The sequence below is a fragment of the Diadema antillarum genome, unplaced genomic scaffold (genome assembly GCF_040938485.1).
Source record: "Diadema antillarum isolate AM-2024a unplaced genomic scaffold, OU_Dant_1.0 scf00000221, whole genome shotgun sequence".
NCBI classification, from domain to species: Eukaryota; Metazoa; Echinodermata; class Echinoidea; order Diadematoida; family Diadematidae; genus Diadema; species Diadema antillarum.
The window spans coordinates 227,470-249,934 of NW_027271110.1; the positions used below are offsets into that span (position 1 = coordinate 227,470).

Here is a 22,465-nt window from a genome sequence, read left to right on the forward strand (position 1 = left end):
AACGTAGAACGTCATGAAACACGTTTACTGCTGGCGGACAAGGATTTGGCCGAGTTTCGCTTGCGTCTTACCTTCAGGACGTCTTACCTGCCACTTACGTTCTACTCACGTTCTAGGTAGGCAAGTTGCGTGGGAGTTGCCTGCGAGGTGGTACCGCTACGGCCATTCTACTGGTGTTCTGCGTGGACATCTGCGGGCAATTACCGCGACTCACTCGGAACAGGTTTGAGCATGCTCTATGGTCAGTCATACCATTCCGTGCAAGCCTTGCTTGTGACTTATGGTGAACAATTTTGGTACCCGCAGATGGCCTGCACAATGACAGTACCAAGCACGTAGTTCCCCCTATGGCGCACGTAAGTCCAATTTACTCGCAGGCAAGTTTTGAGCATGCTCAAAAGAGGTCCACGTAGAACACCAGTAGGAGACCCGTAGCTGCCGCAAGTCACAGGCAGTTAACCCGCGAGCATGTTGAGGGTCAGTTACAGATTTTCTACTGGTTAGTTGAGAGTCGGATGCGGCCAGGATTATGACGTTCTCTGGGATCTCTGCCAAATAAACATTCCTTCAGACAGTTATCAGAGGAATTCATTCACTGGTTGAGTTGTCAGTCCCCAAGCGCCTGACGCACAGGTCACACAGAATACCCGCAAATAGAACTTAAGTAGCACGCGTCCAGCAAGTAAGACGCATGCAAAACTCGCCCAAAATCCTTGACCGCCCTAAGAAATTGTCCGGCATGCTGGAAAATTCCCACACGCAACAAGCTCGCGTAGCTTGCCCGGAAAGGTGTGAGTGTGTGACAGGGCCTAAACATGGCTGCGGGTAAAAAGGATTTGCGTGCGCACCTCCGGGCGGATACGGGCGAGATACGTGCTAGGTACTGTCATGTGCGGGCCATCTGCGGGGATCTCCGGGTAGCCAAAATTGCTCTCCGCAAATCACACGCAAGGCTTGCCCGGAAAGGTGTAACAGGGCCATTAACTTTAAACTCATCATGAAGATTGTATGACCTGTCATCTTAAAACACTTCCAGTGAGCGTAGGGGAAACCAATTCATGTTTGGTTTGGGAAACTGAGGAATTGTTTTACTCTTGTATGTTTTCTTATCAGATGATTTCAAAAGAATCGATCTATAGTTATAGTCTAATAATCTCCAGTATGTAGTCCCGACGATTTCACATCTATATGACTTTTGCGTTGAGTTTTACAGTTGTATTCATAAGTTGAGTTACTGACAATAACTATTACTGTTTTTATGATCAGCGATTATTTTGTTATTCCTGACACTTCAGGGATGATCGTTGCACCCGCTGCTACAGTAATTCATCCACATCCACGAATTTTTGCTCAAATGGAAGACGTAAAAAAGACGTCATGTTCAGACGTCAAAAAGGCGTCATACATGTCGTCTTTTTGTCGTAAATAAATAAAGGAAATGGACGTCATTTAGACGTCTTGAACTGACGTCAAAATGTCGCACTTTTGCTCAAATGGAAGACGTCCAACATACGTCATATTTGTAACGTGTGTCTAACGTCTATAGATGGTCATACAAAGACGTCTAAATGACGTTTGATTACAACAAAAAAAGATGTCACGTCAGAATATAGTCATAAACATATCGTTTACACGTCAATTTATGACCATATACGTATATTGGTACAGTAAAAAGACGTCCTAAAGACGTACGACATACATAAATTTTAGATGTGTATGTTATTGGCACATTTTTTTTATTATCATTTTTAGCTATACATTCCCGTCATACAAGTGGGGTTTTTCGGTAGATCAAGCTTTTCAAACGCCACATTTACATATTCACCATTGGAAAGCATACATTGTTTCTCTCATTATCTATCACACTTTGAATTCTGCTGCATATTTTACATTGTACTTTTTGACTTGCATTTCTTACAAATTCATTCTCAGCCTTTTCAAAACAATATTTCATCTAATGAACTTTGAATTCCTCTCACAATTGTATGATCTTTAACATGTCATAGAGTGGTTTCTAACTATTTTGAAAAAAAAAAGTTAAAGACTGAATCCTCACCTCAATCAATACTTTACCATCCCTTTAAGGAAAATAATTGTTTTGCTGTACCGGTTAGAACTTGTATATTTCTCTTTCCTTGTCTTGCACAGGCATCAGTCCTAACGCTGGTATTACTTCTGAGAGCATCACCCGTCCCATGGTTTCGATGGACTCCAGACATGCTGAAGTTCAACTGGTTCAGAATACTATAACATTGACGGAGTCCGCAGCGATTCTCCGATCGTTGAATCTGACGACAGAAGAAGCGATAGCTTGTGTGAAACCCTGTAAGTGAGATTTTTTAATCAGAAAAATTAATACCGACACTTCAAAAACAGAAATTGACAGAGAGAGCGATGAAAGGAAGTGAATACAGTGCACTCCCATTATAACGAACACGGTTTTGACGGAATTCCGGTTACAACATAGTAAAAATTCAGGCCGGAACACGTACTATCCACCTTTTTGTATTTCTATTGTGTATTTGTTCGGTTATAACAAAATTTCGGTATAATTAAAGAAAACTGCTGGTCCCGAAGACTTCGTAAGAGCGGGAGTCCACTGTAATTATGCCGTGAGGCAATTATGATTATTAGTCACTTTATTTGTAATAAATCACACTCGTTTTGAGCACGAAAAGACATAACCAGCAATATAAGTGTAGGAGGCTAACTTATATGAAAAAAAATGTATTCAAACAGTAAAATAACTCAATGCAGTTGTAAACATTATTATTCCTATATGCTGTCAAACATGACTTACGTGCAAAAAATAGGACCATATGGACATTTGTTGAATGAGTTCAATACACTAGTTGAGAATGTGACAAAACTTTTAGAGGGAATCAATGTAACAAGTAGTTTTGTGTAAAATATGCCGATCACATGTTTCGGTTTTGCTAAATTTCTTCTTTCGTTTCTCAAGATTCTTGCCTTCGCGAAGGAACACGGAATGCAGACAACCGCATTAACCACTTCATTTGTACGTCGCCTAGTACAAGAAGGTATTATGAGTGTGAGTTGAACAGATGAAAAGACGATTCAATTAGCAACAACGTAACAGCAAGAACGACTGAATGATAAAAGCAAGAGATTAATGTATATTTTAGAAAAACGCACACACCTACTGATGAAAATAGGAATGTCGCTATACGGCGAATGGTATGCCCCCGCTATATCGCATGGATCTTTTGATAGGCTTAGAGTAAATTTTGACAATGTCTTAACGATAGTTTAACAAAATTTGCAAAATATTAAATATGTTTTCTCAGAAATGTGTTGAGTGTTTACTTCCTTCGACTTCGCTTCAGTCAGATAAATGGCTAAATTGAAGAGAGCATTAGGGAGATAGGAGAATTTCCTCTTCACCTTTGACCCTTGCCCTTTGACCACATGGTCAACAATTCTTCAAAGAATCATTAACTGTTCATGCAAATACTGAGCTTTATTCAAAATATCGGGAAAGAACGTGGCATTTTAACATTTTCACTTGACCTTGGACCGCATGGCCAAAATTTTTCCCTACAGAATCATTGTGCTGTAATGCATGTATATAGTTTGATTTATTTTACGCGTTAAGTAATCTCCAAGGTACTACATAAGAGATTGTGTCCTTAAGGCATATGCATTAAATACACTGTAATAAAATCTTAACACTTCAACCTGACCTTTGACCATGACTGTTGCCCCCCCCCCCCCATAAAAGGGGGGGGGGGAATCCAAAGAGACTCATTGTCGGGCAGTGTATAATGCCTATATCAAAAACAAAAACAAAAGGAAGTTCACGAAGATGCCTTGAGCAATTTCCGAAGCAAGGAGAAAAAAAATCGGCATTTTCACTTGGCTGTGAAACTTTGATATTTGATACTAAATGGTAGTGACATATAATGTTGGAATAATGTAAACGTTGGAATAACAGTTAAATTGCAGTTTTTATATAAAGTAGCAGTGATAATGAAACTGACATAAAGGTGACATTGGAAAAGAAAGGCAAGTACCTGTATGAAAATACATGATATCACAACCACAGTCTCTTGTCCTCGGGACAATTGTTATGGGGGTATCAAGTTGTCAGGTGTCATACGTTTCCTGGGGATTGTTTTGAGGAAGGTAATCGTCCAGGGGTATTGTTGTTTTGGAATTTTCATTGCATGTATACAGTATATATTACGTAAATCATGTAATATAGACCTACCGGAACTTTCCATTAATTCCTTCTCATAATGATATGGATATACTTATTCATTATTATGTGTAATGTTTACTGTACCATGCATATAAAAGGACATGCTGTTTAAATAGTGTATTATAATTGTTTATCATTTGTCTATGTTGGCAAACTTCCTTGGCGTTATAACTGTGTTGTTGTTGTTTCTTATTGTAATATTTAAAAACAGTCTGCAAAATTTTCACCATCACCATCAAGACTACATGAACTTGGTCCTCTATCCAGCACAGTACGTCGCTTGAGATTCAGTGTGAAAGGACCTTGCTTCGGTCTGAAGATAGGTGTTGGGCAACTACCGACCTATAGGGCTCGTAAGATTCTGAACCCCATGCGCTTTGTTTCTAGAATGACAGTATTATAGCGCCAGTCTAGGTGCATGTGTGTATAAGGCCTAATAGTCTACGATATATTTCTGACTATACCTTGGTATAGTTCCATTACCGTGATATTATCAGCTGGTATAAAAACCTCTTTTGAATGACCTCCGAAAGTGAACAATTTTCTGTATATATCTTGAAGCAAAGAAAATAGTTGCAACTGATTGATAAATTGCCCTACATCGACGTAAATAAGCGCTGAATTGATTAGTTGCAATGAAGACACCTCGACGGAAGAATTTCATGAATTTTAAGAAAATTGTTGACTTCAAAGCTTTTTTGGTCAATGGAATTTCATCTCAGTGTCCCCGTAACTTCTTCTGCTGTTTTGTACATTATTTTCTGCCTTATCCGCACTGCAAGTCGTGATCCTTCAACCTAAACCGACAAATTTATGTACACACTATATAAGATCATATCACTCAGAATTCGGTATAAAAGACCCTAATACATAGGACTACTAGGTTATTATATTCTGCATGTTCACCAATTGTTTTTGATAACATCTAAAAGGGATTTTAAGCAGTTATTGCAAAACGAAAGGTAAAAGCATGGACAGTCTGTGTTTGTTTGTTTGTTTGTTTGGTTGGTTGGTTGGTTGGTTGTTCTTTTTTTCTTCTGGGGGATCCTTTTTTGACACGGCAAAATCCCATATATTGTGTAAATGACATTTTGGGTGCCTTTTTTATTTTTGCTTTTATTATCACTGGTAATGCTTGTGCCTGCAAATATTCCTGTTCGATAGTTTTAGTGATTCTAGTGAGAAATCCACTGAGGTTACCTTCTAGAATATTCTAGATTCACCTCATTCCGCAGAAAAGAGTATTTTTTTTTACTCTCTGTCATTATGGAACACGCCACAATGTAAATTCTGATAACGAAGTTGTCTTCTGTTAAAAGAATAAATAAATCTAAGCTGTAGAACTGATAGAAGTGTCTCATTATGTGTGAATTCTATTTAGATATTTGTTACTCAGAATCGTCGCCGGATCTACACGTGTTGTGGGACTGTGTCCGTGAAACCCCCGGTTGTATCGGGATAAGCTGGACTCGTACGAAAGTGTGTAGTGATTCGAGCTTCGTCCAGTTTTGGCTCGATTTCGAAGACGGCGGTTTCGTGATAAGAACACAAGGGCGGCATAGACCAATTCTGAGCGCTACGTATCCAATGGCCGTCGATCCAACGGCAGTCATATCTCTGCAACCTTTAACGAGGCATATCTGTGCAGCCCAGTGGTTGGGGGAATGGCCATGTGGAAAGAATATAAACTAGGTTAACGTGAATTACACTGCACAACAGTGCAAGTTGACTTCGATCAACAGAGTAGAACCAGGGAGGTGAGACAATCCCTGGTAGAACCAAACAAACAGTATATTCATTAGACCCGACATAATTACCCACCGCATATAGTGACTATATAACTATGAAAAGAAATGTGCAAATTACTTGAGATTGTCATGCTAACAAGGAAAAAAAACATCTCATTTGCTTATACACAAAATAATCATAAACGATTGTTTTGATTCAGCAACTACAACTCTTTCTATACCTGGTTGCAATCACTGCTATGTCACAACGACAACAATGACAACAACAACAAGAACAACAACAACAACGACGACGACGACAACGTGGTACCAAGGTTGTTTTTTCTGAAAGAAATTTAGTGATGAACAGTATATTATAATGGACTTACATAATCGATGGGAGGAATGTCATAGCATGACCCTACATCGCTTCATTTAAATCGAGTGATTGTTGATTTTTTTTGAGTTAATATTAATGCGATTTCTTGATACTCTTATTGTAGGTCTGATACTGATGAAACCTTATCATCTACTTAATATCCTTCTCGAACGTGAGGAATTCGGACTAAAATGTCCTTTTGCGTTTCCTTCGCCACCCATTCATATGTGTGTGTTTGTGAGTCTGTACGCTGTCTTACATTTTAATCTTCCATGTTAACAAGAAATTAGATTCGATTAATAGATAAGCCAGGGTTTGGCGTGATAACATCGTCAAAAACAAAACTGAAACAACGTTCATGCTGTATTTACTAACAGTTTCGAGCGACTCGCTCTTTCTCAAGGGTTAATAGTGAGAAATTGTATGATTACATGAACTTTGTTTCATTTTTGTTTTTGATGATATAAATTATATATCAACAAAACTGGACCAAAGCTTATGCTGCATTTCCCCAGCAGTTTATTTCTGCACACAAATTTCGCGCAATTCACTTTTCCTCAAGTGTTGATACTCAGGTGAGTATCCTACTTGAGTAGACTAAGTAGGACAATCAATGATGAAGTTATAAATTCGTAAAGTTTTGGTGTTGGAGCCGCTGGATGTTTCCTCAAACTTTCACTGATGTGTTCTACTAATGTTGCTGCTTTCAATCAATAAGGAATAGAACCGCGAGAGACTTTTTCATTGTACAGTGACATTTGGCGATTTATAGATTGGTTTAGGCGGGTACATTATTGATATGAATTTTTCTCATGACACGAAGTGCATTGACTTCCATGTTCTAAATGGCACAGTATTACTCAAGTAGGATGATTAACATTAAAAGTACAAGCATTCTAGAGCACAGATAAAATTTAGCCTGGAAAATGATATTTTTGGTTTCAGAGAAAAGAGAAACGATGCTCTAAATTGTATTGTGATTTTGATTAAGCGACAATTGTTTGTACTAAAGTTAAAAAATAAAGTCCCTTGGTTTAACTCTATGAAGGAAAAATGTTGACTATTATGCAGATGAGAGATATATCTATTCTGTATCGGGTACTCTCAACAAGTTCAGTTTAAAGTGGCAGTCACTCCAACATTTGTTCGTGTAAATGTTTATGAGAGAAATGTTAAGAAAAAAGGAGATTATGGTTGAATGCTTTGAGGTGTGTTTTTTTTATGGAGATAATAAGATTGTTTAGAAAAATGTAGAAGCAGTTTGTTTCGTTAAATTTCATGTCATTTTAGAAATGAATTATTGAGTTTATACACGAATTGCGTATTGTAAAATACGTTTGCAGATCAAATAGTAGTGGCAAGAAATTGGAAATCCCGCGTATCCAGAAGCAACTTTGATTAACAATTCAGTTTCCAGAATACACTTCAATCAGTTTGTAGTACGTAATGTTTATACTTGTAATTGTTGAAATAACATGTGTGGAACCCCAATATAGGCCTATATTCATATATATATATATATATATATATATATATATGTATATATATATATATATGTATATATTATATGAAGAGTTTGCTTGCAAAAACCGATAAGTCCATCTTTGAAGATTTTGAAGTACGGTCTCTGTCATAAAGTACAAAATAGTACCTTTAAAGTGATATATTGGTCACTGCATATAAAGGAACATTTTTGAAGTTATGGTCAAAAGAAGCAACAATTTTCTTATTATTCTCTTTATTTTTCTTGACCTTAAATCGCAAATATTTGCATTTGGCAAATATGGATTTATCGGTTTTTGCAAACAAAGTCTTCATAATATATATATATATATATATATATATATATATATACATATACATGTACATAATTATAAGAAGAATGAGTCTCAAATACGCCATCTGCAGATCCAACCAGAAGGTTTTTATTCACAAAATTTTCAGCCCGCCTCGGGCCTTCGTCAGTGTAGTGTACACCAGAAAAATTAGGAACAAGATACAGAAGTATAAGGAAGAACTAGAAATGTCGCTTTGGCGACTGGTATTCCTCCGCCATTATGCATGATTCTCCTCATAGGTCTAGATAGTACATGTGGACAATGTGTGATTACATTTTCACAAAATTGGCAAAATATCAGAATGACAGGTTTGTCACAAATGTGTTGAATGTTCACCTTTTTTGACCTAGCTTCATTTGGATGAATAGGAGAGCATGTATTTGGGGAGTTAAGGACTTTAACTTGACTTTGACCCATTCATACGCTTATGCATTGAGTAATTTTCAAGGTATGGAGAAAAAGTGCAATTTCTGTGTTGAATAATAAATTGTTACCATTTTCATCTGGCCTTTGACCCTAAAATTCATAAGATAATCACTGTCAGGCAGAACATGCATAAATATGTCCAGTAGTAAGTTTCAAGATAACTTGAGCTTCTTCCGAGATATGGAGGAAAAAGTTAGTTCAGCACTTTCACTTGATCTTTGACCTTTTGACCTTTGAGGCAAAAAAAAGAAAAAAAAATCTTTCCAGAGAATCTCTATTCGGTTATACATGCCTACACCAAGTGTAAAAAAATAATCCTGCTGGCATCGCATAAACATGAGGGAAATGATACAATTACGAAGTGTTGCCCTTGACCTTTGACCCCTGACCTTTGGCACTATGAACCCTAAATTCTCTAGATAATTACTGCCAGTCAGTACATGTATATATACTATGTTCCATGAGGATACCTTGAACAATTACCAAGGTACGGAGGAAAAAAGTGAAGTTTTGATATACTACCAGTCAGTACATGTATATATACTATGTTCTATGAAGATACCTTGAACAATTTCCAAGGTACGGAGAGAAAAAGTGAAGTTTTAATATACTGCCAGTCAGTACATGTATATATACTATGTTCCATGAAGATACCTTGAACAATTTTCAATGAACGGAGAAAAAAGTGAAGTTTTAATATTTTACTTGACCTTTTAACCTTTGGCCTTTGACCTCATGACCCAAACTTTCACCAGAGGATCTTGATTGGGTAATACATGTATACACTAAGTTTCAAGAAAATATCTTCTGGCATTGCATAGATATGGTGGAAATAGTGGAAATTTATATATTTGACCTTGACCTTTTTGACCTTTGACTTTCAACATGTGCACCCAAAAGTTGATAGGCACAACTTCACCCCCTAATACATATACATGCCAAGTTTCATTAGGATACCTCAAAAGGTTTTTCCTAGTTACGCTGTCCACAAGATTCATTACGGACGGACGGACAACCCAAAAACATAATGCCTCCAACACTTCGTGGCGGAGGCATAAAATGCAGAAGCATACCTTGCGTCTGATATTTTGAGTTTCTCTGAACTGCTTGATTTCTTCGTTTTTCCTTATACGATCTCAAATATTAGTACTATTACTATCATTATTATTATTATTATCCCAGACTTTTATTTCATTCATTCATTTTCATTTTGTTTCAACACGGTAATAAAAGGAAACTTGCTCATATATAACAGAACAGAAACATAGATTCGGTAATTTCAGCGTATGATAATGATTAAGAATAAGAAAAAAAGAGAAAAATCAGAGACGGAGAGACAAAATATATGTACATATATATGAGGCCATATGAAAATAAAATACAGACATTGACATAAAAACAAATGTCAAACTAATACTCATCACTTAACGTTCTATAGGAAATATTTAGTAGGAAACTTTATTATATCTATAATATATTGATATGATAAGATTTATAATACAGTGAATATTAGGCTACAACTACTGCTGTTTGAAATGAAACCTGACATTATTATAGGTTTTCCCGCCCAATTTCATCAGATTTGCATTCGATTTAATGATGCGAGCATTCTTTTTCCAGCGAATTTGAATGATCACCGAGATCAACATTCAAAAAGCTAAGTAGTTTATTTGATTTAATTTCATCAGCATTCGAATTCCTGATTTTGTCATATAAACGTGTAAACAGTGCGTTCAAATTAAAAATGCACGTGAAACGCATTCAAATTCGCACCAGCGCAGCTGCGGTGAACGTTAAGGAATCTAAATTAACGAATGGGCAAACGTTTACAGCATCTGGGCAGTGTTTTTCGTTGCTGTTCGTGTTCATTGTATATTCTCCATAAGTTTCAATAATGGTACAATCATTTTCAGACGTGCATGCCAAGGTGCCTGGCGCGTCAACAGATCGACGGCTCAAGAGACTGAGAGACTGAACATCAAAATTATGAATAAAGTAATCCCAATGCAATGTATCTCACACACATTTCATATCTCAAACGTGACGGAAAACAAAATCTGTAATACAACTATATAATCACACTTGACATATCGATGTTCTCATGTGATCTCTCATTATGTTAGCAAAGTCGGAGTTTAACCATTCCGTAAAATAATGTGATATCCATTTTGATGGACAAATAAAGTGAAACTAGCCGAATTAAAAATAAAATGAAAAAGAGATATTGAAATTGAAATGATAACACTGAACGTTGATGAATTTGCCATTTATCAACGTAAGAACATCGGTAAGAATTACATAAAATTGCAGGACTTGGTTATGTTAATTGAATTTGAACGTTCAAAGGTCGAAGTTGTGTTTCTATAAATGAAATTGAAACTGGTATTTGGTGCGAATTTGAACGTCTATTCAGCTGGCGCGAAATTGAATGCCAACTTTGAGCCGTTAAATTGAATGAATTTCTCTCTAGATTGAATGAAATAAAATCTAAAAGGAATGCCATGAAATGAAATTGAATACTTAAAGAATTAGAATGAACCGTGAGAGTAGAGCAATGACAAAAATACCTTGAATTTGAACGCCTTGTCATTAATTCGAATGCAAATCTGATGAAATTGGGCGAGAAAACCTATAAAAACTCATAATCTTGATATCATCTGGAAAATCATTCCACACTTTCCATCCCCTGTATTGTAAACTTCTCCATTTAAACTTACTTAAACAGCTACATCACTCAAATTTTAGCATGTTGCATCTGAAAAAAAAAAAAATTGCATATTTAAATGAAAACAACTCTCATAAACTTGGGGATAAAACCCCATGAGCAATTTTATGCATGGCATGTAACACTCTGTGGCTCTGTCTTACTTCAATGTTAAAATACTTATTGATTGATGATTTATTAACTGTATGGATACCTCCAATTAAATTTCAGAAAGGTACCCAGTGCCCGATTTTGTAATCTTTGCAATTTATGAATTAAAATTTTACCCCAATTTGGCCACACTATATCGAAGTAGTCAAATCTTCCTTGTACAACACTCTTATAATATATCAATGTTGTCTGCTGTGTTGTATAAGGTTGTATCCGTTTCAATGAATTATATTCTGCTTATTACTTCCTTTGATAATTTTCAAATATGCTGATCAAACTTTAAATGTTCATCAATAATAACGCCGAGATATGTATTATGCGGTACTCACTTAATTTTACATGATTCAATGTACATATTAAAATGCTTTACACTTTTTTATTACCAAGTAATAAACACTCACATTCATTTACATTAGGTACAAGTTTATTCTCTTTAAACCAGTGATTTCCTGCTTCCAAAGCCTTGTTGAGAGTATCGACCACCGATTCAGCATTCTTGTGTGCAGTGTATATAGTAATAATAATGATAATGATTATAATGATAATGATAATAATAACAACGACAATAATAATAATAATAATAATAATCATCATCATCATAACAATAATATATCAATTTATAAAGCCCAAAACCTATAGACATGATTATAGTCTTCTGCACTGCAAAAGCTTCTGATGTGCTTGATGATAATGAACAGTTAAAATGAAAAGATTTCCTGACTTCTAATGGTAGGTCATTCCAGGGTTTTGGAGCTGCACAGGCAAATGCTCTGTCTCCCAATGTTACTTTTGATTTACGTGTTGGCATTTGTAAGGTACGTGTCCTTGAAACATCGCAATTTGTGAATTTGTTTGTGAGATTTAAACACTAATAATTCAGAGAATATGTAAGTTGGGGCTTGAAAGATGAGTGACTTGAATGCAATCAACAAAATCGTAAACAAGTTCGTTTACGAATCGGAAGCCAGTGTACGTCATTCAGAAGAGGAGTAATCCTTGAGAACCTGGGTATGTTACAGATCAGCCTTGCACCAGCGCAATTTACTTATATCTTTTGCATGTTTAGCGGTGTCAACTTTTGAATATTTCTGGGAACTTTATGTGCATGTGAGTGTTCTAACACATTTTCACCCCATGTACAGAAAGCCGATATAATGGTCACTTAATGAGACTGAAATAATATCTACTCTTCCAACTTTATCCAGGCTATTAACCAATATAACATCAACCAAACTAGAAGTATCAACAGGAACTTGTGTGGACGAAGATACAACTTGGGTTAATCCAGTTTATGAAGTACAGATTTAAACAAATCAAACATTCGAGCATTAGCGTTAGGTGGTCTGGACCACACAACAACAGCAATTGATTTTACATTCGGTGATTTTACTGCAACTGCAATCATTTCCAAGGATTCATCACATAAATCTGACCTTAGATTATAACTAATTGATTTGTTTTTTAATGTATAGTGCTCTTCCTCCACCCATTCAATTTCTATCTTTTCTAATTTCATCATATGAATCGATATCAATTTAGGTACTAAATATTTCATACTAATTATCTCATACTTAATATGTGTTCCACTGAGAGTCATCACATCAATATCAGACAAATTTACAATATTACGTATTTCATCAATATTTTTTGGTCAGTGACAAACAATTCAAGTTAGATAATTTCACTCCTTTTTCAGCTCGTAGAGATTGAAGTTGTGATTTGACAGTCAACGATCTCTCTTTTGGTTTTGAGGTGTCAACGTCACTTTGTATATCAGGTTTTTAATTTCATATCATCAAATCCTTGAAATCTTTGAATACTTCCGTGGTGGTAGAACGTTGGGTGGTAGAAGGCTTCACGGTGCACCACGTATTCTTTCTGGAGTATGTGAGTGGCCCTGAAAAGGGCCTACCCAATCCCGACGCTTCGGCAAGCATGTTCTCGCGGTTCTCAAGGGAATGAGCAAGTGGACTCCGCGGGTTTCTTCGTAGATGAGTCCAGAGATGAGCTTCACACCGCCCCTAAATAAAAAAAAAAAAAATGAGCGAGTGAGAGGAAAATCCGGCTTAAATACCATCAGGAAGGATCAAAGGGACTTTGGCTTCCTGGAGGGAAAGTCCTTGATTAGCTGAATGGGTCACAGTACAAAGGGAGGCAGGTCAGGGTTGAGTGCACATAGTCACTTCCTGTGCGTGTGTGTGTGGGGGAGGGGGGTTGTCACGGTTGGCTGCACACATCGTGGTGGCTGTCTAACTGTAAGTATCAATTAGCGTCACTATTGTGTGGGGGCGAATGGATGTTAATTGTGACCTGCACCACAAAACAAACAAAAAGTCGCCAGACAAAGATTTTTAGTTAAGAGCATATTGTGAAAGAGCAGACCTCAAGCTTTAAGATGATGTATAACTCAAATCAAAAGGACTCTCCTAACCTATCTAAATATTGGATAGAAAGCACACACTTCAGAAAAGTGTGAACTGAGAAAGAGGCTCTGAAGCACATGGTCTATTCAAGCGTTTGATCTTCACCAACCCGTGCTACCTGTGCAATGAATGGGATGAAAAACAAGTTGAAAACTACCAGTTTAACCACAATGAAGGGATTATCAGATAAAGCTGAAATTGTTCATGTTCTATTAACACAAACTGTCCATTTTAGATCCCAGCTTTCAAAGCAGTAGTATCATCCCTTCTGAAGTTATTAGAGTTGAAAGTGAAGAGTGTGTACAGGTTTTTTTTTTTATGATCCAAATTTGGACATAATGTAGAAGACGACTTGCTCTTTCAGAAAATATATAAAAGTCAAGATGGGCCAAATTGACCCTTTTCACCTATTTTTAGTCCTCACACAAAATCAGTGCGTGCAACTTTTTGTTCGTTTTGTGGTGCACGGTCACAATTAGCCTGTTTGCCAAGTAGAGTTAGCCAGATATATTGCTCAGGTGGAGGCCATTATCCTGTGTGGGACAATATCATGCACCTCCATTTCCAGAGCTTCTCTGACTCGTCGTTGATACCAGTTGGGGATTTGGAAATGAGCCTGCTTTCATCCCATAGGATCCTGTGTTCACAGGTGTGGGTATGGTGGATTATAGCAGACTTGTCCCGTTCGTCCCGTCGGCCATGGGCCTGATGTTACTTTAACCGGGTGGCAAAGGATCGGCCTGTCTCTCCAGTGTAGACCTTACCGCATTCACAATGAATGCGGTAGACTCCAGGAAGGTTCTTGGAGTGTGGTTTGTCCTTGTATGTGGTGCATGAGGCGGGATTGAAGTTTGGTTGAAGAACTGTGACGAATTTCAATGTCGGCTTCTCTCAGAATCCTCTGGATCTTGTAAGAGGCTTCTCCCATGTATGGGAGGATCACTCTCGACTTCGGTTGAGTTCCACTATCATTCCGCACAGGTGAGAGCTCTGTGGAAATTTTGTCTGGGGGTAGCTGATGCGTTTCAACACCTTCTTGATGTGTTTCAGTTCCCCGGGTAGGTGGGCTTGGTTGCTAACCTCGTAGGCTCGCTTAACCAAGGTCTTGTTGATGGATCTCAATTACAGGTGGATGGTGATATGAACGGTAGTTCAGATATCGGTCCGTGTGAGTATGTTCACGGTAAACCTGGTGGGAAAGGTATCCCTGTGCCGCCCTCGTGATCTTGGTGTCAAGAAAGGGGATAGCCCCTTGGTTCTCCATTTCCATGATGAACTTGATAGTTGGGTGTTGAGAGTTTATGTGCTGAAGGAAGTTGTTGATTTCCTCGGCACCATGTTGCCAGACCACAAAGGTGTCATCCACGTATCTAAGCCACACTTTGGGTCGGATCGTCGCTGTCTGTAGTGCTGTCTCTTCAAAGTTTTCCATGAACAGATTTGCAACAATAAGGGACAGTGGGGACCCCTTCGCTGCGCCTTCTGTCTGCTGGTAGAAAGTGTCTCTCCATCTGAAAGAGGTGGCATTGAGATACATCCCAAGCAAGTCATGGATCTCTGTTGGAGACAGTTTGGTCCTGTCTGGTAGAGTTCGATCAGAGTCAAGTCTCTTGAGGAGGGTAGCGCACGCATCCTTAAGTGGCACACTCGTGAATAATGACTCAACATCAAAGCTGACGAGGAGATCACTATTGGAGACTTTCATCTGACGGACTTGGTCGATGAATTGTTTGGAGTTCTTCACATGGTGTACAGTTTGGCCAACAAGAGGCTGCAAGATAGAAGCCAAGTGTTGAGCCAGTGCGTACGTGGGAGAGCCCCTGGTCGAGACGATGGGTCTAAGTGGGATGTCCGGTTTATGAATCCCGGTTGCCCAAAGAGTATCGGGCACAAGCCCGATGAGCTACGTAGTTTGTGGTACAGGGTTTGGGACAAAGCATCTTTCAGTTGTAGCGAGAAGAGCTTGTCATTAACCCTTCGTTCTAGAGCTGGTGTAGGGTCTCAGGGTAGTTTCTTGTAGGTGTCGGTATCCAGCAAAATATGAATCTTGGTCTCGTAGTCCTCTTTATCCATCACCACAGTTGCATTCCCTTTGTCTGCTTTGAGGATGTGGATGGAATTGTCCGCTCTAAGACTGGAGATGCCTGACTTCTCGGCTCTAGTGAGATTAGGCCGAGTTGTAATGACCGAAGTCAGTGCCTGGGTGATTTGGATGCGAACCGAATCCGCCTGCGATCGGTTGAGGTGTTTGAGACCAGGCACAATTCGCTGGATGAAGTCTTCCGGTTGACTTTCTTAGGGGCCACAGCAAAGTTCAGTCCAAGGGAAAGAACCTGATGTTCATCTTTAGTCAACTGACGTCGACTCAGATTTACAACAGTGTTGCTGGGCCGCGTGTCGGTTTGTTGGTGGTGGGGTTGCGAGGGATCAGTTTCTTGAACTTCCTCATTTGTCGAGTCCTGGTGGTCTGGAAGACAAATTCACTAGAAAATTCGTTGAAACGATCAACCTTCCACCAGTCCTCCTCGGAGAGTGTGGACTGAAGGTTGTGTTCAGTCGCCTGTATGCCCTGTTTGAGTCGTCTGAGCTGGCAATGGGTGAATCCGATCCGTTCTCGTATGAGGTTCTCTGAAGCTTGTTGAAGTATAGCCGCTGCCCGTCTGGAGTGAACAGGTGCATGAAGCACCAAAGCCCGGGGGATGACCCCCAGTATCTCTGCACCTCTTGAGGAAGGTGAGATTGTTGACAAGTCTGGCTTAATTGATCTTCGCTCGCTGTAGTCTTCTTGTATTCATGAAGGTCTGCTCCCCGTAGAGGCGTATGATGAAATCTTTGAAGGCTTCCGTTGTGGTAGAACGTTGGGTGGTAGAAGGCTTCACGGTGCACCACGTATTCTTTCTGGAGAACGGCGAGAACATGCCTTTTCAGGGCCACTCACATACTAAAAAAAGAATACGTGGAAAAAGGTGACATGTTGAGAGCTTTCTCTCACTCTGTGCTCTTGTGTGACATTGTTTATCTCTTTCATAACACAACAAACGGACATATTTCATGAAATACACAAGGTGTTAAATAGATTTCTCCTGATTTTCAAAGGAGACACACCCTGCCATTTTGTTGTTACACATGGAATTGAAGCAAGAATATTTTCACTTTCACACAACTATTAGTCCTGTTCAAGACAACATAAACCTCCCAAATCTAGACGCTGAATCTTTCAACCCATTCGTAGTTTCACATCGTGACATGGCATTTGCACCTACGACATTGCTCCGGTCTTATTTTCTCCAAGGACTTAGGGTGATCAGAGTCAATGTCATGATAGTATTTTATGTTTAATTTGAAGTGAGGATTAGGATTAGGGTTAGGGTTATGTTTGTTGGCAGAATTTATACTTGACTTAGCTCGAAAGTATGCCATTGCAGCAATTGTCGTTGGAGCAAATGTAATGGAACTTATATTCATACAGTACTACTTTCTCTCCATTCAGTTTTCCCTTTATTCTGTTTATAAAACTAACGTCGTCTTTCCCTTGGAATTTCATTAAAGGGATAGCATAGTTTTGGTTGAGACCTAACTTCAGGTTTCTAACATTCTTTGTTGACATAATGAGAAACCTCTTATAAAATGTGAAAGAGCATCATAATTCCAAGAGGGATTCAATGTTTAGGCCTATTTGATGAAAATTGGTTTTGTAATGGTTGAGATACCAAACACAGAGCGATCCTAATAAAAGGTGGGACCCACTTTTTATTTTGATTGCTTTGTTTTACTTTGTTTTACTTTGTTTTTGGATGTCTCAGTCATTCCAAATCCGATTTTCATCAAATAAACTTTGAATTCCTCTTAGAATGGTATGCTCTGTACTATGTCATAAGTGATTTTTTGGTATCTCGCAAAGAGTTAAAAGCCCAATCCTCATCTCCACCAAAACTCCCATCCCTTTAAACCCAAACATTGCCAAATGGAATACTTTCTGCTTCCTGCATATCTATACATTGTGCGAACGTAATCTACGCTCTTTGTGTTTCACTTTCTGCCTTGTTAAAAGACCCTTTTTGGCTTGATAGGGACGTTTATAGATTAAAGGGATGGGGAGAGTGTGGATGGAGATGAGGGTTGGGGTTTAACTTTCTGCAAGATACCAAGAAACTACTTATGAAATAGTACAGAGAATACCATTCTAAGAGGAATTCAAAGTTTATAGTGATGAATATAGGTTCGGAATTAATGGCTGAGACATTCAAAAACAAAGCAAAACAAGGCGATTCTAATAAAAGGTGGATCCCACCTTTTATTAGGATTGCTCTATTTTGGATATCTCAGCCATTTCAAAACCAATTTCCATCAAATAAACGTTGAATCCCTTTCGGATTTACACGCTCTTTCATATTTCATAAGTTAGGTCTCAACCAAAACAATGCGATCCCTTTAAGTAAAAAGCAACGAAACAGAAGAATAAACTTTGCACCCCCTCGTCATATATCATATCAAAGGAACATTCGGCGTGTACCCAGAAATAAGCATGATCCATTGAAACTTAGACCAAACACTGCCAAACAGAATAACAAGACTATTAGGTCGTATAATACGCGTTAAACGATACCTATGGCAAAACCCGTAATCGCAATTAGTCCTTCAGTTTCTGTAATCCATCTGCTTTCATTGCCTTGGAAGCCTGGTATCACATAACACACAAATAGGGCCTACTTGAAGACACTCTCTGGTGTAGCCAATCAACTCATTTCATACACGATAATTGCAAACCCGTCCTCGCAATTATAGTCTTTCAGTTTCTGTAAGTCATTTCGTATAATCATCTTGGCACTGTGGTTTCAAATAAAGAGGTGCTTAATCAAACTTAACATGGACACTGTGTAGCCAAGCAATGCAGTTGTCTTGTAACAAAATTCTTTAAAACCTCGTAGGCAACCTTGCCTGTGGCATTTCATACGCAGCCTTCCTTGTCAACACACACCACTCGTTGGTAAGTTCATATTGCCTTGATTGTGAGTTAGCTGACTGTGCATTACGAATAAGTAATCTCGAGTACTTTAATATTTGTTTTTTATAGTTTCCATGCTGAACGGGACTGAGAAAACTGCTTTTAACGTTTATGACATATTTCGCAGACACTAGATGTTTGTACTTGTCATAAGCTCAATCGATTCAACACACTGTGAGTGCGACTAAACAGAATCTACCAGTGACACTCATAAAACCCAATTAAACTAGTTTATTTGAAACAATGAGCCTGTAATTAGTGTTGAAAAAAAAACCCGAGCTCTATCCAAAGCTAAAACCGACGTTTGTCAAAAAAGTTTGTATTTAGAAAGTTCTAACTACATCATGTCCACCAATTCCAAATGAATGAAGAAAAGTAGCGTTCAAATAGAACGACTTTTGCATTTCTGTATGCTGCATTTATAGTGTTATAGCCATATCACACTTTTTCCCCGCACAGTACGTCTAGCTTTAGTGCTGTGGAGACTTGGATCAGGGAGTCTCTATACCCACACCTCCCTGCTTGGATAAAGTTTGTAAATGAAAAATGGTCATTCCCGTCTTCTCCAAAGACGAGATTTACAAGCGCTTATTGAAAGAACACCTGAAGGAGAGTTTTATACGGTGTTCTTTGTTGCAGCATGAATTTGAGTATACAGGGCCGGAGGAACGGGAGGGGCTCGCCGCCCCCACCCCCACTTTTTTGCACCCGTACATAAGAATACATAGGGTGTCACCACTTTGGGCCCTCACCACTTTTTGTTGTTGTTGTTGTTGTTTTTTTGTTTTTTGTTTTTTGCTTGTCGGCTGAAGAAACCCGGAAGTGGCACCAGAGAAGTTGCGCAGAAGGACTTTTTTTTTTTTTTTTTTTTTTGCTCGTTAGCTCATGAAACCCGGAAGTGCCTCCCCTACTTTTGAAAACATGGCGCTGGCCACTTACATAGTAAGCATTCGTCTTCACTGATCATTATCTCCATGTTAGAGGATTTTTTTTGTTATGTGGTGGCAACGTATAATACAAGATGTATAAAAATGTATGTATGTCTCAGTGTCACATGGGCGGACTTAAATGATACTCAATCACACTCGTGCCATTCACTCTTATATACACTTTATTTAAACAATTTGTGAAGTATTTACAAAACTGAAATCAAGGGGTTGTGACCAACATAAAATACAAAGCCAAAATTATGTGTGAGATTAATTAAATTGTAACACCACCTATGTTTCACATCTGTGTGAACGGGACCCTGGCCTGGTCCGGTTTCACCTGTGATTTTAACTTATCACTTTATCCTGAAGAGATATAACTAACGACTTCACTATCAAATCACTACACCTATCACCATCAGACACAGCACTATTAAATTCACATCACCGTAGTGCTGATCCTGAGGTGACCAGCCTGCACGCACGACGATCCGGTTTACCGCGGTTATAACATTAGTCCTCTACTACATTACTTCCATTAACATCAGGGTTCTGTACTAACCCACAATTATCATTGATTATGGAAGTACCAATATTCGAACTGTGTTCACATTCCATTCACCTTGGAATATCAAACCACATCGTCACATCGTTCTAAATCATGTCTATGGGGTGTCATTATACTCGCGCGGTTCATCTCTCATCTGCGTCGTCCAAAAAGTCACAATATAGTTGTCAACAATTTGTCACTTCCCGCACATAACCTCGTGGGTAGACCGTCCGTGGATTTCAAAGTTGAGGTGGGACGCTGCGGCACTCTACCTGCATGGTCCAACTCCAAAATGTCGCGAGGAACCCGCGTTCCGTACAGTTACTGGCGTCCAAAGGCTCTCCCTAGCGAGGGGCGGACACAGTCGCTCTGTGGGGAATGCATCTGCCTGGGAGTGGACTCGACCTCGGCCTCGGCGCCATCTACAAAATTATTTAAATGCGACATATACCAATGGGGTGTGTTATAATCATACACACACAAAATGGTTATCAGCTTAGAATCCTGACAACACAGTGAAAATTTGAGAACTGCGTTATTATCCATTTGACATACAACAGTCACATAATGAGATATTGCAGGAATTATAAATATAACAGTGCATACCTTGTTAAACATCACCGCTTCATTTTCAAAAGCTGTACACCATTATAATATACTTTATCACTTATTTACAGGGTTCTCCGGGGCTACATGTGGTGCCCTGAAGTACATTCACATCTTCATACACGACAAAAAATTCAAATCGCAATTAGTTTACCAATGACCGGTGTAATTATGACCAAAGTGCCTCTTCGCGCTGTCTGCTGTAAGGTTGCAAAAAGGCTGTTGGAGTACGGCTTCTGGCCGCAAACGAAATTGAGCTCCGGTTAAAATATCGTGCCACCTGGCGCCTGGATGTGGCAGGTCGGTTTCCTGCCACGGAGCTAAATCAGTGTATTCCCGATGAAATCAAAATGGTATCTGCAACGAAAGGATCCAACTCAACAGTTAAATTGCCTACTCGGCCACGGCACTCCTTTTCGAGGCATTTTAAATATTTGATACAATTAAAGGGACTTGAAAGGAAAAATATCTGCAACACACTCCCGGTACTGGAGCTAAATTCTGTCTTTCCTTTATTCATACTAGCTATTAATTGACATGCAAAAAAAAAAACTAAAAAAAAAACTAAACTGGTCTCGGTCATCGATGGCATGGCTCACATAACATTGGCTGCGTTAGTCAACTTTCCCCTGTTTAAACGGCTTTCGAAAGCCCTTTCCATACCCCTTTCCAAAGCCCTTTCCAAAGCCCTGTACTATTAATGTGCCGCTTGTTTTCTATTATAGGAAGGGACGGCGAAAAGCAATTACCATCATAAAGACATACGTTTTGTATCTTCCTTTGAGAGTGACGAGTCATGATGCAATGCCACATGAATCAATTGTCTTCCTATCTGTGAGGCAGCTCCAGTTTAGCACATACTTCAAATATTTCTGAGTGGCGGCATGAGACTTTGGCTGCGTTTATCAACTTTCCCCTGTTTAAACGGCTTTCAAAAGCCCTTTCCAAAGCCCTTTCCAAAGCCCTTTAGAAACGGCTTCCAAAATAGTTGCGTTTATCAACTCTCTTCGCGAACACGATAACTGGCCTGTCACTGCACAGCTGCATTGCGCAATTCGACCCGAGGAGAAGAGGTCATATAAGGCGTGCATTGTTCGTAACTGCAGTACAATACTACAAAGCCGTTTCAAAACAGCTTTGTGTTTATCAATTTCAACAGGCTTTTACAAACAGGTTTCTGAAAAGCTGTTTAGGAAACCTGTTTGGAAAGCCACAAATTTGCGGCTTTCGAAAAGGCTTTCCGAAAGGGCTTTCAAAACAGCTTTGCGTTTATCAACTCGTACAAATTCCTTGAAAGCTGTTTGGAAAACCTGTTTCTGCCGAGAAAGGGAATTGATAAACGCACCCATTGACGCCTGTCTTAGCACTCCCTCTCTCTCTCTCTCTCTCTCTCTCGATTTCTCTCTCTCGTTCACTCACTCTCACTCTTTGTCTCATTATCCTTGCACGTAAACATAATTGCCTAGTTGAATGACCAGTATGGAT

General features: G+C 38.8%; 2 protein-coding genes across 2 annotated transcripts; both read right to left on the bottom strand.

Annotated features, from left to right (window-relative positions):
- Positions 1 to 14,983: 14,983 nt before the first annotated feature.
- Positions 14,984 to 15,595, bottom strand: LOC139724558 (uncharacterized). Its single transcript, XM_071635691.1, has one exon. The coding sequence runs from the start codon at positions 15,593 to 15,595 to the stop codon at positions 14,984 to 14,986; it is 612 nt and encodes a 203-aa protein (XP_071491792.1).
- Positions 15,596 to 15,891: 296 nt separating this feature from the next.
- LOC139724559 (uncharacterized) lies at positions 15,892 to 22,436 on the bottom strand. The gene is made up of 4 exons (XM_071635692.1): positions 22,400 to 22,436; positions 20,700 to 20,796; positions 16,282 to 16,550; positions 15,892 to 16,184 (listed from the first exon to the last, which is right to left on the bottom strand). Exons 1-4 carry the CDS (start codon positions 22,434 to 22,436, stop codon positions 15,892 to 15,894), a joined length of 696 nt encoding a protein of 231 aa, XP_071491793.1.
- Positions 22,437 to 22,465: the final 29 nt, after the last annotated feature.